The sequence below is a fragment of the Myxine glutinosa genome, chromosome 7 (genome assembly GCF_964187855.1).
Source record: "Myxine glutinosa chromosome 7, kmMyxGlut1.1, whole genome shotgun sequence".
In the NCBI taxonomy this organism is placed as follows: Eukaryota; Metazoa; Chordata; class Myxini; order Myxiniformes; family Myxinidae; genus Myxine; species Myxine glutinosa.
In genome coordinates, this window is record NC_136267.1 from 56,767,704 (window position 1) to 56,786,909 (window position 19,206).

General features: G+C 45.3%; 1 protein-coding gene across 8 annotated transcripts in view; it reads right to left on the reverse strand.

Annotated features, from left to right (window-relative positions):
* Positions 1–19,206, reverse strand: part of LOC137431270 (uncharacterized) — a 917,646-nt gene that overhangs the window by 204,438 nt on the left and 694,002 nt on the right. For all 8 annotated transcript variants that reach the window (XM_078781781.1, XM_078781779.1, XM_078781782.1 and 5 more), the window contains one exon: positions 1,708–1,824. In XM_078781781.1, coding sequence (XP_078637907.1) covers positions 1,708–1,824 — 117 coding nt within the window. The remainder of the gene's footprint in view (positions 1–1,707; positions 1,825–19,206) is intronic.

The following is a 19,206-nucleotide window of genomic DNA, read 5'->3' on the forward strand; positions in this document are numbered from 1 at the left end:
GAAGGACACAGAGTCCAGGAGCAGTTGGGTTCGACTGGGAAAGGTGGGAACAGAGAGAGATGGGTTTGGGACTAAGGATTTCGAGGCGAACACAGAGTTGAGGCATTCGGCTTTGTCACGTGCGATGTCAACTGTGTGGCCATTTGAGGTAAGGGAGGGGATGGAGGGGGAACAAACACCAGAAACGGATTTGACCAGATGCCACCAGGATTTGGAGGAAGGAGACAGGTTTGAGAGTTCATTCTTGAGTGAGGAGAGATAGTGCTTCCTGGCACTCCTGAGGGTAGACACACACTTGTTCCGAGCTTGGTGGAAGGAACTGAGATTTCCTTCAGTTGGATTAGCCTTCCAAGAGGCAAAGGCAAGTTGTTTCAGGGCAACTGCCTCACCACAAGATTCAGTGTACCCTGGACGGGAGGAAGGGTAAGACAGTTGAAGGCGAGATGGGATAAATCTGTGCATGAGAGAGATCAGTTTGCTTTGGAAGAATTCCCAGGAAGAATTGATGTCAGAGGCAGTGGAGATGGGAGACCAATCCAGACGATTGATGGCTGCTTGAAGACCGTCCCAGTCGGCCTGAGTGAAATGCCAGACTCGTCGACGCTGAGGAGGCTCTCTGAGAATGGCCAGAGAGATGTCCACTTTGACAAGCACATGATCAGAAGAACCGATTGGAGCAGAAGAAGAGCAGCAGACATTAGCAGGGAAGTTTGTCATAACCAAGTCTAGAAGAGAAGATACTCCATTGGCTGAGATCCGGGTCGGGAAATTGACAGATTGTGTCAATCCCAGTGAGTCACAGAAGTCCTTTACTGAGGTGCCATGACTATGGAAGTATATGAAATTAGTATAGTTTGGGATTAAGGTTAGTTTTCCCCAGTGTGTGATTTCCCTCTGTGATTTTCCCTTTACATTTTCAAGGCCGGCCATGCAAAACCTCCATTTCGCGACAACAACCAGTGCCAGCCCTATGAACACTGATCGGCAAGTAAGCCCCGCCCAATGGACCTCATGAAGAAAAAGGCCATGCCCCCAGAGTGGTATGATGGGCGTGGATGAAAGAGCCGGCAGGCTACGCCTCTGAATGTCGTGATTATGCGGGAGGACCATGGCGTGATTATGCGGGAGGACCATGGCGTGATTATGCGGGAGGACCATGGCGTGATTTGGAAAAGAGCTTTGCCATTGGTGGGAGTGACGACATGAAGAAGCTTCTGGAGAGAGGAAGAGCAGCGCCTGTCTGCATCTATCTTTATCTTTCTTTATCTTTCTTTATCTTTATCTATCTTTCTCTTTCTCTCTTTCCCTCTCTCTCTCTCTCTCTCTCTCTCTCTCTCTCTCTCCAGGTGTCATCTTTGCTTGCCAGTTGTGAGCTTGGCTGTGTGCGCGCTTTTGAATATCGAAGTGAGGAGGTTTTGGCGGGTGTGTTGGCTCAGCAAGGAAGCTGAAGGCTGCATGTGCTACCCCAGACGGTGGAGGCGAAAGAGAGATGTCTCGACTGCTTGCATTACGCCTGGGCGTTTTTGACGCGCGGTGCGAGCACCATTTTGGGGTGCACCGGCGTGGGAGGTATTAGACTGGACCATCGCCATCACCTTTGCATTAGAACTCGTGGGGATGACGAGCTAAGTGCTCTATAAAAAGGACCATTTCAATAAAAAGAACTGATATTTGATAAGAATTGGCAATGTCTACAGCCGAACTTACTCGATAAGAAAACAAATCGTTTTCTTTCTTTTCAAGGATGGCGCAGACTGTATTCAACATTGCAATTCTTTGTGCCTTTATCGCTGTCACAGGAATGATGTAGCCGAAAGCCGCATTCTGCAAAACACACCAACGTATCATTTCATGCAATTCTCCATGCTTACTTCCACAGACTGCCTATCTTGGATTAATAAACGACAAAAGAATAGTAAAGTATGCAAACATGTCTCAAACTTCCAAGTCTGAAGATATGGATGGTGCTCTGCAGGTGAGTTTGAAAGATAACTATTTTAGCGAGTTATTGAAATTAACCAACAGCCAATGAAAAATACACAATTTCACTCATACACTCATGAATCATGCAGGGATATTTGTACTTTAAAAACATTACAATTATGACAACTCAAACAATTATGCAAAAATGCACTGAAACATGGACATTTAAAAATAGACGATGCAGGTTGGTGTAAACATTGTCCTTTGTATTTATGCAATAATAAATTTGCAATAATTTAGGCCAACATCTCATGGACAATTCCATGTTGGTTGCTCCAGAGTTGGCAGAGGAAGGCATTTATACACCTAATGGGAAGACAACAAATGTAGTGTACTGCACACAGAGGTTTTACACTAATCCTCTTTCAACTATTTAAATTAAGTTGCCGTTTTAAATATATATGTATGTGTATATATAGATATATATATATATATATATATATATATATATATATATATATATATATATATATATATATATATATATATATATATATATATATATATATATATATATATATACATACATATATATATATATACATATATATATATATATATATATATATATATATATATATATATATATATATACACACACATATATATATGTATACAGTATATATATATATATATATATATATACACACACATATATATATATGTATACAGTATATATGTATATATACATACATATTGTTACGGAACCCAACGTCGGCCTCTGTGTGCATTAGACAAACATACATATATATATATATATTATATATATATATGTATGTATGTATGTATGTATGTATGTATGTATGTGTATATATATATATATATATATATATATATATATATATATATATATATATATATATATATATATATATATATATATACATATACATATATATACAGACTTGGCATTTAATATGGAATTTTTTTTTTGTGGGGGTGAATTTACTTTTCAAGATGACTTAGAACCAAAAGTTCATTGGAATTATGTTGAAATTATTCTAGATTTTGTTAATGTGACCTTTAAAAGAAACAAAAACCACATTTGACATTTCGAAGCAAATAAATTGATCCTTGAAAGTGATGTTAACTGATATCGAACTCAATTCACGGACAGTACTGTGTTAAACTTCTGTGCGTTTTCCAGAAGCATCTTTTTATTTTGCACACTAGCCCAAATTTTTTTTTAACAAAAACAAAAGTTAAATTATGACTGGGATTACGGACAGTAAAATTACAGTTCAATACTTCGTGTAACCCCCACGAGCATTCAGGAGAGCACGTACACGTTGAGGCATGCTGTTCACGAGATTTGCCAAGGTTTGGACAGGAATCGCTTGCCATGCAGTTACAATAGCCTGCTGCAATTCACGCACAGAGGCAGGCTGCTGGTCCAAGTTGTCGATTTGACGCGTTCATTCTGCCCACAAGTTCTCTATCGGATTCATATCCGGGGACATGGCAGGCCACTCCATATGCTCTACACCACGGTCAGCAAGAAAGTGTTGGATCATGCGAGCACGATGAGGACGTGCATTGTCATCTTGGAAGACAAAGTTTCCTCGAAAGGCTGCACGAACAACTGGAAGCAATGTTTCTTCCAGAATAGCCCTGTGCTTGAACTGGTTCAGGTTTCCATTCAGAACAACCAGGTCAGTTTTGCCCCCTGCATGAAAATCAGCCCAAATGGTCACCCCACCACCTCCAGCTTGGACTCTTGGCACTATACAATCTTCGTTGTAGGCTTCATGCACTTGTCTGCGCACTCGGACGCGGACATATTGACGATAGACCAGAAATCTAGACTTGTCACTGAAGATCACGTGATTCCAGTATCCTGGCTGCCATTGACGGTGCTCTCTGGCCCACTGCAATCGGCGCTGGCGGTGTTGGCTGGTCAGACGTGGCTTTCTCAGGGGACGCCTGGCACGATAGCCTGCTTGAACCAGTCGTTGTTTGACTAGCCTTCTGGATACCGGCACATTTGTCAGTTGCTGCCACTCAGCCCTAAGCCGATTAGCTGACTTGGTACGGCCATTGCGGACTAACCGGTGCAGCTGGCGATCATCCCTCCTTGTGGTTCTGCGGGGACGTCCTGACCGCGGTATTGGAGTAGGGACACCCCTCTGAGCATTTCGTTTCAGGATCTTTGACACCTGACCTTGAGTGATGCCATACTGCCGAGCAATAGCACACTGTTTCATGCCGGAATTTCATAAAGCCACCACTAAATGACAAACAGCATTGTCGAGTTGACGGACCATCTCCAGGGGAAGCAGCAATAACTTTTGTAGACGTGCAGCAGTTGTTTTCCACCAATACAGAATGCAACAACCCTTATATACCCGATTGTGAAGCAAATCGTCAAATGTACCTGTCCGTACATTTTGTCACGCCACCTGTGATATAATCCTATTATTGACTTCTTGCTGCGACAGACAATCAGTGACATGGTTCTTTTATCAAAGAAATCACCGAAGCGTAAAAGAAACTCACCAGATTGATATACCGAGTTCAGAAAGTAAACCCAAGTCAAGAAAAAAAAAAGATTCCATATTAAATGCCAAGTCTGTATGTATGTATATATATATATATATATATATATATATAGATATATATATATACGTATGTATGTATATATGTATATATATATATATATCTATATATATATATATCTATCTCTCTCTATATATATATATATATATATATATACATATATATATATATATATACATATATATATATGTACATATATATATATATATATATATATATATATATATATATATATATATATATATATATATATATATATATATATATATATATATATACTGTATATATATATATATATATATATATATATATACATATATATATACATATATATATACATATATATATACATATATATATATATATATATATATACATATATATATACATATATATATACATATATAATATATACATACATATATATATATATACATATATATATATATATATATATATATATATATATATATATATATATATATATACCGTATTTTGGATGGGAACTTCCAGTTCCTCGGGCGAGTGAGGCGTGCTTCGAGCTCTGCACGGCATCGAAGTTTGAGTGTTTTCCCGTTCTTGTCTTTGTCAAATTTCCACTGGTTATTTTGCTGTGTACGTGTTATTGTGTGTTTCTAGTTGGTGTTGGTTTGTGGTTCGTGCAAACTTGTGTGTAATTAATCGTTTTCTGGGTCGTACCTCGTGCGCGGCCTGGTGACTTGGGGCTTCCCTCCCCCCGCCGTTGTTTTGTCGGTTTGGGTTATTTCCTTCGCTGTATTGCTTGTTTCTTTTATTTTGTTTTCTGCCCCTCACCTCACCTCCCTCGACAAAGAATTCTATGTTGATTCTTTCTCACCTCCCGGACACGTGCTTGTTTGCTCTCCTCCTCGTCTCGGCTTGTGCTCCGCCCCCTGTATCTCGTTTTTCTTCCGCCTCTGCCCCTTCTTTCTCAAATCCACGTTCTCGCTTGGAGACTTTTCCCCAGATTGTTTTTCATGGTTTTCATGGTTCTGTTTGGATATTGTTGGAATATGTTTAAACCGCAGCCGTGATGCTGACGCCGCCCCCCCCCCCCCTCTCGTGTTGTGGTGGGAGGAGACCTGAATGGACATGTGGGAAGGAGTATGGATGGTTTTGAGGGAGTTCATGGGGGTTACGGATATGGTGTGAGAAATGGAGAAGGTGAAAGGATTTTGGAGTTTGCTGATGGAGCTGATTTGTTGATTTGTAATACTCAGTTCCAGAAAGAGGATAATAAGCTCGTTACATACACGTCAGGTGGGTCGACGACAACCGTTGACTACCTGATGGTGCGTAGGCGAGATAGGGGGCACCTCCGGGACACAAAGGTGATCCCGGGGGAGGAGGCTGTTTCACAGCACCACTTGGTTGTCTGCGACATAAGGGTGAAAGGTGCGAGGAGAGCTCGGTGGGTGAAGTACCAACCGAGAATGAAGGTGTGGACGTTGAAAGAGGTGACAGTAAGGGAGGCATTAAAAGAGAGGCTGAGTCGGGTAGAGGATGATGTGGTTGAGCTTGAAAGTGGTTGGATGTCAATGAAACCTAGTCTGTTGGGAGCAGTTGGTGAGGTATGTGGATGGACAAAAGGACCACCGAGGCACTCGGAAACATGGTGGTGGGATGTTGAAGTTGGAAAGAGGATTGACGAGAAGAGGAAGAAGTTCAAGGAGTGGCAGAAGGCGAAGGGTACGGGAGCAGAAACAGCAGAGCATGAAAGTTATCAGGCAGCCAGGAAGGCTGCAAAGAAAGAGGTAGCAAAGGCGCAGGAGGCATGTAGGAAAATGTTCGGAGAACGCTTGGATTCGGAAGAGGGTCAGAAAGCAGTATTCAGGATTGCAAAGCACATAGCGAAAGAGAGGTGTGAAGTGATGGGGGTGAGTTGCTTGAAGGATGAAGTGGGACAAATCGTTGTCGACCCAGATGGAATTAAAGGAAGATGGAAAAGATATATGGAAATGCTGTTGAATACAGAGAATGAATGGGATGGCAACATGGAGAGTAACCCAGTTTTAGGACCGGCAGAGAAGATAACTGAGAAGGAAGTTGAGGAAGCGATAAAAGCAATGAAGAGTGGAAAAGCGGGAGGGCCGACGGGAGTTGTGGGAGATATGTTGAAGGCAGCAGGAAGTTGGGGTGTGAAGAGAATGACAGAGATCTGTAATCTGGTGGTGAAAGAAGGCCGCATTCCAGTGGATGGGAACTGAGTACCCTCGTCCCTATATACAAGGAGAAAGGTGACCCTCTGGAGTGTGGCTCGTACCGAGCGATAAAGTTATTGGAGCATGGAATGAAGGTATTGGAAAGGGTGTTGGAGAGGAGGATAAAGAATAAAGTGAAGATCGACGAAATGCAGTTTGGATTTATGCCAGGAAGAGGAACGACAGATGCGCTTTTCATTGTGAGGCAGTTGCAGGAGAAGTACATGGATAAGAGGAAGAAGTTGTTTTTTGGGTTTGTTGATCTGGAGAAAGCATTCGATAGGGTTCCACGCAAAGTTGAAGGCAGCAGGAAAGTTATAAGGCATCCCACCTTATAACTATAAAGTTATAAGGTTATAAGGCATCCTTCAACATCCCACCACCATATTTCCAGTGCTGAAATTAGAGAACTGTGCTTCCATTGGTCTAAAACACAGGCCATTGTTGAAAAGTGGCACCCTAATAAAGCAGTGGTTAGCAGGAGCATTAACTTGTTCAGTGACAATGTGATTGACCACTTCAGAAAAATTAAGAAAAGTCGCCAACACCAGGCAACTTTGGAGAGGTGGTTCTCTAAAGAAAGCAAGCCTTGTGAGCCCCAACCCTCTACAAGTGGTGTTAAGAGACAAAGAGAGCAAACACCAGAAGCACAGTCATCTGATGTTAGCTTGGAAGGTGCCTCACCTTCCAAGCAATAAAACCCTCTCCCTCCTTCCTCCTCTCCAGCTTCCACATGCACCATCAGAACTCTCCACTAAGGTAAATGCAGTTATTTTCATGTTAGTACATTTATTTCTTGTTTTTATTATTATTATTATTTGATATTTAGGGCATTTACTCATCTTATTTTACCTTGAATCATGTGTATTTGCAGTTAACAGTGTCTTGATAATGGGTTTTTGGGGTCCAGGAACGGATTAATTCACTTTCCATTATTTCTTATGAGGAAAATAGTTTCTAATTCCGAACTTTTCCCAATCCGAACTGCCGCTGGAACGAATTAAATTCGGATTTAGAGGTCTGTATGTATGTATGTATGTATGTATGTATGTATGTATATATGTATATATATATATGTATATATATATATATATATATATATATATATATATATATATTGTGAGAAACAACCTTGTTCTCACCAAATTAGTGCCCCGCCCACCACGTCACGTGACCTCCTTTGAGCCTCACGCGATTGGGTGGCGATTCGGCACGCGATTGGTGGACGGTGAGAGAGACGGCCGCCATCTTGTGCGACGGACGTGGCTCGAAGGCGTCGAGTGGAAAATAGAAAAACGGGGATTTTTTAAGCCTCACGACAGCCGAGTTGTGCTGATCGTTTATAGTTCTGTATTTTAAGAGTGAGTAACTCCGGAAGAGAACGAGTGATTCCCGGATATCGTAGATTGGAACTGTGAGTCATATTGCCTGTGTCGTGTTTGGAGCTTCTGGTGCCGACAGTTCCTGCAGGCTTTGTGCTGTGTATTCCACTCGGTTACCATCCATTGTTTTTGAGATCGAGCCAATAAATCATCGTGCCTACCCCTAGAGGCCGGTTAAAACACAGTTGTGTTTATTGAGTTCTCTTTGTCCACCCCGTGGACTACTTGAAGCCCGGACATTAACGTCAGTATTCCGGGCTGGAAGCATTTAACAGCCGGAGTCGCGACAAATGGGTTGCTCGTCCAAGGATTATTCAAGTAAGAGACATTCGAACTGAGACGGGAATTCTGCAGTGGACGACATCTTCCTGCATCTGCTCATCGTTTCCTCACCAGCAGACGCCATCTTCCTGCATCTGCTCATCGTTTCCTCACCAGCAGACGCCATCTTGGAGGAACTTTCTCACCAGCAGACGCCATCTTGGAGGAACCTTCTCACCAGCAGACGCCATCTTGGAGGAACCTTCTCACCAGCAGACGCCATCTTGGAGGAACCTTCTCACCAGCAGACGCCATCTTGGAGGAACCTTCTCACCAGCAGACGCCATCTTGGAGGAACCTTCTCACCAGCAGACGCCATCTTGGAGGAACCTTCTCACCAGCAGACGCCATCTTGGAGGAACTTTCTCACCATAGGACGCTATCTTGTGTGGTACTTCACTACCGGATAAGTGAATAGTTTCCGGATCCCTCCAAACAAACCGACAAAAAAAAAAAAACAAAACAAAAAAAAAACGTGAGTTATTTGTACGTTGCATTTTTCTCATTGGCAATTTGATGTGCGTTGGTGATATTGTGTAGTTCGTGTCGTATTTCCCCAACAGAGCGTTGTGTTTGAATTACGTGTACCACCCCAATATTGTTTGCCTCCCCTGGGTGAATTGCCGTCCCATGTGGTGAAAGATATTGCTGAAATATTTCGATCCAGCCTCCTTTTAGACTCAGTGTTTTGTGCCTTGTCTTATGATAACTCGTAGCCAAGCTATGTCGACCAGAGAAGTGAGAGTTCAACCTGATCATGTTGACAGTCACGTGGGTGGCGATGTGAGCGACGCAATCAGCCTTGACCCGGTCACTAAACCCGATATGTTAGGAAGCGATCCCATCATGACTAAATGCATGCGTTCGACCTTCTGGACCGGGCTGACTCCGGTTCAACAACTCGACATGTATAACAGGGAGAATGACAGGGCAGAGGCAGAGCGTATTAAGCGAGAAGACCGAGAGCATGCGGCAGCAGAGAGAGAGCATGCGGCAGCAGAGAGAGAGCATGCGGCAGCGGAAGCTGAACGCGTCAGAGAGCATGAGTTGCGAATGTTGACTGAACGACTGCGGGCAGAGGTGTCTGCTGCAAGCGTCCCGGAAACTGTTCATGTTCGTTTGCCGGACTGGACGGGAGACACGAAGCCAGAAGCGTATCTGGAGATGGCGGAGAAGTTGTTGGCTTCCGGTGGCATTGATGAGAGCTTGTGGGTCGGCCATCTTGTTAGCCATCTATCTGAGAAGGCGAGGGAGGTATATGCGAGGATGGCAACCGAGGACGCAAACAAATACAGGAAATTGAAGGCCGAGATTTTGAACGCCTATGCGGTGTCCGCGTGTATTTATAGGCGTAATTTTTTCAGTTGGACTCGTCAGTCCAGTCAAACCTATGAGGAACATTCGCGGGTCTTGTTGGAACAGCTGCAGAGATGGTTCAAGGGGAGCAAGGTTGAGTTACCTCAAGCGGTTGCGGAACTCCTGGTGCGTTACCGTATCGATCAACAGCTTCCGCCTGACTTAGCGTTGTTTCTTGTCGACAAAGACACTGTTTCCTTGTCAGACTGCGTCAACCTTATTGATAAACATGTTTTGGCATGCAAAATGTTGCAAGTCACGCAGTCGCGTCGTAAGACGGAGGATTCTGCGATCGAGACCGCCCCCCGTCTGCCCGGCGGCTGGATCGAGGGGAAGGGTTCTCCGATGCCCTCCACTGGTGGCGGTCGCGAGCTGCAGGCCAGGGCACGGCCCTGGTGCGATTTCTGCAAACGCGTGGGGCACGGTGGAGACCGCTGCTTCTCTAACCCAGCTAGTCCGGCCTACCGAGGCAACCCTGCTGTTAAATCGGAGGGAGGTCAGTGGAGGTCATCAACTGGGCCCTCGCACACGACGGTGGCATCGGTGACAGAGGTCACTGCCACCGAGGCTAATTCCATTCATCCTCTGTATCAGGATTATTCAGGGACAGCCTTAGTGGGTGGCCCTGATTCGGTGCTGAAGTTTGAGGCCCAATACCTTCGGGATACTGGGGCGACACTGTGTGTTCTCCGGGCGGGGGTAGTTCCGGCCTCTCAGATGCGTTATACCGGCGAGTATATCATCCTTCGGGGCATTAACCAGGTTCCTGGCCGGTATCCCCTTGCCCTCCTCGAGGTCCGGAGTGACATTTTTACGGGTCCAATGACCTGTGCGGTGGTACCCTACTACCCGGTACCCGGGGTCTCCTTGCTGATTGGCAATGATGCCATGGCCAGGGAGGAGTCATTGACTCTGACCTGTGGGGTGGTCACTAGATCCCAGAGTAAACAGGCGGAGAGAGTGGCGGAGTCAGACATATCTTCACTCTGGCCCGAGGAGCCTAGCGCCTCGACTCCAGTTCCCGACGGGGACGTTGCGTCAGTTGAAGTCCACCGAGCCTCCCGTCAAGCCAACCTCAGGTGCCGTGCTCCTCAGGGACCCGCTCCCCGCCTGTAACACGGGGACCCCAGCTACGTGTTCGCCGGTCGGCAAATCCGGGGATGAGGATCAGTCCTCCGAGGCGGTTAGCGACCTCAGTTCTGGGCCGGAAGTCACTCCCCGCATTGTCTGCGGTAACCAGTTTAGTGGAGGATCAGCACTTCGATCCCACCCTTGCCATCCTCTGGGAAATGGGAGACGACTCCGAGCCGGGACGAACAGGCTACTATGTGAATGGTGCAGGTGTGCTGATGCATAAGTATTCCCCAAAGAACATGTCCTCCACCCAGACGTGAAGGTTCGACACCGAGTTGTCGTACCGGGGAGGCATCGTCAGTCAGTCATGCAATTGGCCCAAGACAATATTTCCTCGGGTCATGTCGGAGCTGCCAAGACCTTAGCCAAGGTTAAGCTGGGCCCACAGGCGGAGAGGGGATACCGGTTTTGGTGTTCCTTTATTCCTCCTGAAAGAGACTTGCTCCTCGGTCCGTTTTCCCTCCTGTAAACGCTTTCCCCAACTTGAGTTTGGCCCCCTTGTCTCTCTATTGTGCTTTGTGTGAAGTGTAACTCTTGTGGGGTAGATATTAATGTGGTGTATTGTGTTTAATATTGTGTTGTGGATAAACCTTGTTCATTGTATCTGTTAACGATTACCCGCCATCATATTGCCATGTGATTTGCACCTACTACCAATACTGGTTTCAAAACGCCGTCTATCCGACGGGTTTTTTACTTAGGTGGGGAGGACTGTGAGAAACAACCTTGTTCTCACCAAATTAGTGCCCCGCCCACCACGTCACGTGACCTCCTTTGAGCCTCACGTGATTGGGTGGCGATTCGGCACACGATTGGTGGACGGTGAGAGAGACGGCCGCCATCTTGTGCGACGGACGTGGCTCGAAGGCGTCGAGTGGAAAATAGAAAAACGGGGATTTTTTTAAGCCTCACGACAGCCGAGCTGTGCTGATCGTTTATAGTTCTGTATTTTAAGTGAGTAACTCCGGAAGAGAACGAGTGATTCCCGGATATCGTAGATTGGAACTGTGAGTCATATTGCCTGTGTCGTGTTTGGAGCTTCTGGTGCCGACAGTTCCTGCAGGCTTTGTGCTGTGTATTCCACTCGGTTACCATCCATTGTTTTTTGAGATCGAGCCAATAAATCATCGTGCCTACCCCTAGAGGCCGGTTAAAACACAGTTGTGTTTATTGAGTTCTCTTTGTCCACCCCGTGGACTACTTGAAGCCCGGACATTAACGTCAGTATTCCGGGCTGGAAGCATTTAACAGCCGGAGTCGCGACAATATATATATATATATAATATATATATATATATATATATATATATATATATATATTATATTATATATATTATATATATTATATATATTATATATATTATATATATATATACATATATATATATATATATATATATATATATATATATATATATATATATATATATATATATATATATATATATATATATATATATTGTTACGGACACGGCTAGGATGTTATTTGCCGAGCGGATGGCCGCCGCGCCCTAACAGTTACCCCGACTAACCCGATTCCTGAACGTTGGCCAAAATCGCGCCACAGATATTCAATAGGGAAAAGACAAAGGCGACACGGATGTGAAGAAGAAGAAGAAGAAGAAGAAGACAAAAAGGTTTGAAATGCGACTAAATCTATTCCTACTATTTACACAATCAAAGAAACCAAGGAGAAGGAAGGATAATAAAACAATTTACAGAAGAAATCAGAGACACAGTGAAAATACTAGCTTATCTAACAGGCTTAACTTATTCCCTGGACAGAACAAACAAAGACGGACTCACACGGGGAATTGCAGAGTGGATTGGCTGGAAGGAGGTGGGTGGCTGGAGGGGGAGGAAGGCACGGAGCTGGCTGGAGCTTGATCCCGCACGGGACGTCGGGCTGGACCTCGACTGCCGCCGATGCCACCGATCCTGTCGTGTGCGCGGGATCACGGGTCGGAGCTGCTTGGTGGAGCCGACGCGCTGGTGGGGGGTCTGGCGTGACGGATTCTCTCCTCTCTCTCTCTTAGTCCAACCCAGTCCAACAACTTCCTCTGTTGCTTAGTCCAACAACAACTTCCAGGCTTTTCGGTGTTCCGATCTCCTCCCTCCTCGACTCTCTCTGGGGGCCTCTGCCTCGGGTTATATAACCCCCACCCTTGACCCTTTTGCGAACCTCCCCCAAACGTTCTCTCACCGCCCTCTAAAGCCAACCCCTCGTTCTGGGTTGGTGGGCAAGGGCTGGTTCACTCCTCCCCTCTATGACGAGGTGGAGACACGCCCTTCTTCCCCGACCTTGCCTCGTGGCCAATGGTGGTTTTGGGGGCGATTCGAGCTAGGCCCAGCCAAAGGGCAGTAATGGCGAATGAAGAAAACCGCCCAAAATGCAGTTGGCAATTGCAGCAAAGTGGACGGCAGATGAAATGCAGCAAAGTGGACGGCAGATGAAATGCAGCAAAGTGGCTAAACCTGGCACTTGGAAGATGCCATGTCGGAGGGATCTACTTTATTGAATGCAGTGCAATGGAGTGTCAAATTAATGGAAGACAAATCCTTAGCCTAATACACATAATAAGGATATAACTACTGAACAGGGATATATGGTGTCCTTCGTGTATGCTTTATGGAATTAACTACGGGAAAGCCCTTTGATCTTTGTACAACAACAATTGCAGGAAGGAGGGTGACATTTTACAACTATTCACTACACAACAATAAAAAAAAACAACATTCTCATATCCACAACAATATATACATATATATACATATATACATATATATACATATATATATATATATATATATACATATATACACATATATATACATATATACATATATACACATATATATATACATATATATATATATATATATATATATATATACATATATATATATACATATATATATATATATATATATATATATATATATATATATATATATATATATATATATATATATATTAGGGTGGTCCTCAAATGTAAACATTAACTTTTCTAAAGTGCTTTTACATTTTTTTATTACACCTGTAGAGAGAACAAATTGGGTAAAATTTCATTTCGTTTTGAAAACGTTTACCACTGTCACATGGCCCCTGCTATTCTGCTCATCAGCACTAGACAGAAATTATTTCGGTTTGTTTCAGTTATGATGGCGAGTGCAAGTACTTCAAGAAGAGCAACCAGAAAAAGAATCATGTGTGGCTGATAGCCTGCCATATTGAAAAACTACCAGAAACTCGGCTCCCATCTTGGCAAGAGATTCTGCAGCGATACTATAAGCTACATCATGCTGAGAAATTGGACATAAGCAGTGCCGCAACAACTGTTGTTCGTGAGACAACTGTTGTTATGTATCTGGGAGAAAGCACGGATCCCCACTGCAGATGAGCGGAATATCATTGCAAAACTAGAGAGAAAAGTAGAACAATACAGATCCATCCTGAAAGGAAAGAACCGGCGATCTGTCCCTCAGATAAAGAAAGAAGAGCAGTTTCAAACCGGTCTACGTGACTTATTTGACATTTCTCATGTTGATGTCCTTGATCTGATCAAAATACCAGAGGACCGTGAATTCCTTAAGGCACAACGGGAGCCAGGTCGACGGGGCTTTATGGTTGGTGTTGACAAGGTGCTAGCAGGAAAAGAGGAGCGGACACATCAACGCGACAAGGTGTTAACTGAAAGAGAGCAGCATGAAAAAGAGAAGCAAGCAGCCCGAGAGGAGACTCTTGAGCTTGCATCATCAACAGACAGCAGTGCTGAAGCCAGTGATCATGACGACTCTGCTGTTCTATCTGCTTCAAAGAGGCAGAGCCGAAAGCGTGCAAGTAGCATTGTTACACTGGACCTAACAGCAGCTCTCGACCGCACCAAGGTTAGCGATCGATCAGCTGTTCACATCTTGTCAGCAGCAGCCTCTGCTCTGGGACACGACCCTTCAGAGTTGGCCATCAACCGCACATCGATCAGGAAATCCAGGCGGATCCAACGGAAGACAATTGCAGGTGACATCCAGGCATCCTGTGCTCCAAACACAAGTCTGGTGGTTCATTGGGATGGCAAGCTCCTTCCAGACGATGGGACTAAAAAAGCTGATCGCCTTCCTGTCATTGTCAGTGACCCACAAGGAACTGGAAAGCTTTTGGGTGTGCCAAAGCTGCCAGCAGGAACTGGACTAGCAACAGCTGCTGCTGTTATGCAATGCCACGAAGAATGGCATTTGCAAGACATGGTGGCAGGTATGAGCTTTGACACGACAGCCAGCAACACTGGTTCAGTACTTGGTACATGCACTATTTTGCAGTAAAAGCTTGGACGACCACTATTACATTTTGCATGCTGGCATCACATTCTGGAACTAGTGGTAGAGGCAGCAATGGCAGCATTCAAACCATCTCTTGGTCCATCAAAAGGACCTGAGATAGCCTTCTTCTAGTGTTTCCAGTCAAACTGGAATTCCATTGCCCAAAGCAAGTTTAAGCCAATGATGCCTGATGACCTGGACTCTGTAGTTTCAGGTGTATTTTTAAGTTGCAAAGAAGATGTCGTTTCATTCTGCATCCAGAAACTGGAATCGGGCCAACTACGAGATGACAACCGTGAACTTCTTGAGTTGACTATTATTCTGTTTGGTGAGCGTCCTCCGAGAGGATTCAGGTTCATGCAGCCAGGAGCCATGCATCGGGCAAGATGGATGGCCCGTGTGATTTATGGAATCAAGATCTACTTGTTCCGTGATCAGTTTCGACTGACCCCAAAGGAACTCACTGGCATAAAGCGTTTTACAGCATTTGTTGGAGCAGTGTATACCAAAGCCTGGTTCAGCGCTCCATCTGCCATTGGTGCTCCCGCTAGAGACCTCGCTCTCTTAAAAGCACTCATTTTCTATCCTGATTCAGTGATTGCCGAAGCCACCAGCAAAAAGCTTTCCAATCACTTGTGGTACCTCAGCGAAGAACTGGCAGGACTTGCTCTGTTTGACGATAGTGTTGAGTTTGATGTCAAGCGAATGATAGTAGCTGCTCTTAAAGAAGAATGCCAAGAGAATCCTCAACCATGGGTACATGTGGATCTTACAGCAAAAGAAGCCAACGCTGCCAAGACTGTTGCAGATTTTGTTACTTCTGCCTCACTGCGAATTTTTACTGCATTCAAAGTCAATACTGACTTCCTAGAAAAGGACCCTGGTGAGTGGGCCGATGATCCATCATTTCAGTCATCACAGCAAGTCTTATGTGGTATTTCCACTGTCAACGACTTTGCAGAACGTGGTGTAGCATTAATACAGGACTACAATCAAGTCTTGACAAAGGATGAACAGCAGCGCCAGTACCTGTTGCAAGTTGTTGAGTGGCATCGCCATCAGTTCCCCGACGCAAAGAAGATAAGGAGGAAATCATTTACGACAGAACTTATTGTTACGGACACGACTTAGATGTTGCTTGACCGAGCGGAATGGCCGCCGTGTTCGCACAGTTTACCCGATTACACTCGAACGTTGGCCGAATCGCGCTATGCTAAATCAATGAAGGAAAGGACACAACGGCTGGGATTAAGGCAACGACACAAGGGGTACAGTTCTCAAGACCTCCGGAGGAGGATATAATTGGTGATGCAGAAACGGGTAGATTACACGGTAAGAGGTAAAGCACAGAAAAGATGGGCACTTAGACACAGTCTTATCTTATCCCCGACAGACCACAGACAAACGGGACAAGACTGACTTACACAGGGATTGATGGCAAGGAAGGGCAGGCAGTCGATAGCACAAGGTGCACCTTGGCTCAGGGGCAGAATCAAACGCGGTCCGGTCCAGAGATGCGGGGAGGTATTCAGCGCTTGGAGGTGGCGTCTTCTCTCTCCTTGCTGGGGGCGCATCTCACGTCACCTCCCTCTTTCTGCGCATGTTCAGCGGGGAGTGACACGCCCTCGGCTCGTTGTCTCCGCCCCAGATGGAATCGGTCCGCCGCTTCTATTGGGTGTGGGGGGTTACCGGGCTCCGCCCTTGACGAGGAGCTGGCAGCGAGCCCCTGCATGGTAACCCCGTCGGAGCACATGTTCAATGGCGGCTAACCAAGCCGGAGTGAGGACGCACACTCCCCGCGCCGCCGCCGCTGTTGTTGTTGTTGTTGTTGTACCATGAGGAAGAGCTGCGGGGAGGTATTGGGAGGTCCTAAACTTTCTAACGGTGCCATACAATCACATTCTGGTGCAACGAAGAGTCAGAATTAATGGAAACGAGTCCTTAACTGACATAGACTAAGAATAACTAGCAAGATGTCCTATAGTTGTCTACGTGAGATGCTGTGGACCTGGATGCGACATTTAATGGGGGAAATAGGGGAAGGTCGGGGCTACAGAGTGTTATTTACAGAAAATGGGACTAGGGAATGGGGGATTGGGGATAGTTGGGAAGTATTGGGGAAATAGGGGAATATTTACAAGCGGATATGGATGGAGGCCAATCTCATATCCGCAACATTATTAATGAGGAATCAATGGTCTGGAGGACTCTTACCCTGTGTGTTTATGATGATTGTCATACATTCTTACTGATTTGGGATTACATCTGAGTGTTAGTTTATTCAAAACAATTTTGTGTGTCGATACTGAAACATTGTAATTTTCAACCCATGTGTGACAGTAGTAAATAAAGTCGTATAGAAACCATCTTTGGCACATTTCATTTTTTCACAATAAGGAACAATTTTAGCAACAAGCACCTGAAAAACGTCCAATTTTATTTTTTGGTGTACATTTGAGGACCACCCTAATATATATAAATATATATATATATATATATATATATTGTTGCGGATATGGGACTTGGCCTCAATATCCGCTTGTAAATACTCCCCTATTTCCCCAATACTCCCCAACTATCCCCAATCCCCCATTCCCTAGTCCCATTGCCTGTAAATAACACTCTGTAGAACCGACCTTCCCCTTTTTCCCCCATTAAATGTCGTGCCCAGGTTCACCGCATCTCACATAGACAACTATAGGACATCTTGCTAGTTATTCTTAGTCTATGTCAGTTAAGGACTCGTTTCCATTAATTCTGACTCTTCGTTGCACCAGAATGTGATTGTATGGCACCAGTAGTGAGTTTAGGACCTCCCCACACCTCCTCCCATCTTCCCCATGAAACAACAACTACAACAACAACTACAACAACTACAACAACAACTACAACAACAACTACAACAACAGAGGGGCACGGCGCGGCGTGCGGGGAGTGTGCGTCCTCACACCGGCGTGGTTAGCCGCCATTGCCCATGCGCTCCACGGGGTTACCACGAAGGGGCTGGCTGTCAGCTCCTCGTCAGGGGCGGAGCCAGTAACCCCCCCGCACCCAATAAGAAGGGCGGACCGATTCCATCTGGGGCGGAGCTAACTAGCCGAGGGCGTGTCACTCCCCGCCGGATATACGCAGCCACTTGCCGGACGTGACGAGAGATGCGCCCCCAGCTTGAAGAAGACAAGTCACCACCTCCGAGCGCTGAGTGAGACCTCCCCGCATCTTTGGACTGGACCGGGTCGATTTTGCCCCTGAGCCAAGGTGCACCTTGAGCCATCGAAGACCTGCCCCTCCTTGCCATCAATCCCCGTGTGAGTCAGTTTTTGTCCCATTTATCTGTCGTCTGTCGGGGTTAAGATAAGAGTGTGTCTAAGTGCCTGCCTTTCTATGCTGTCCCTCTTGTCGTTGTAATCTGACCTTCCGCCCTAATATAACCTCCTCCGGAGGTCTTGAGAACTGAACCCTTGGTGTCGTGTCATTTTAATCCCAGCCGTTGTGTCCTTTTCCTTCATTGACCTAGCATAGCGCGACTCGGCCAAGGTTCGAGTATAATCGGGTAAACGTGCAGGCGCGGTCATACCAAACCGCTCGGTAAACCAACATCCACAACCGCGTCTGTAACAATTGGTGTCGAGGAGTGGAATTCGGACCTGGGACTAAATTTATTAGGCCCAGATTTTGGAACACCAATTGTACCACTAGGGTAACAATTGGTGTTGGGGAGGTAGAATTCGATCCGGAGCGCGTTTCCCGCGCTCGAAATTATAACGGCGAAATTTGATTTGTTTTACGGAAATAAAAACCCGAATTTTGAAAGTCGCGCTATGGCGGATCAAGACAGCTGGGGTCCGGCAGGGGAGAGTGAGGCAGGGTCGGTCCAGGACCAAATTGAGGGACAGGAGGAGAGCGAAGCAGTGAGGGCGGCAGGGTCGCAAAATAGC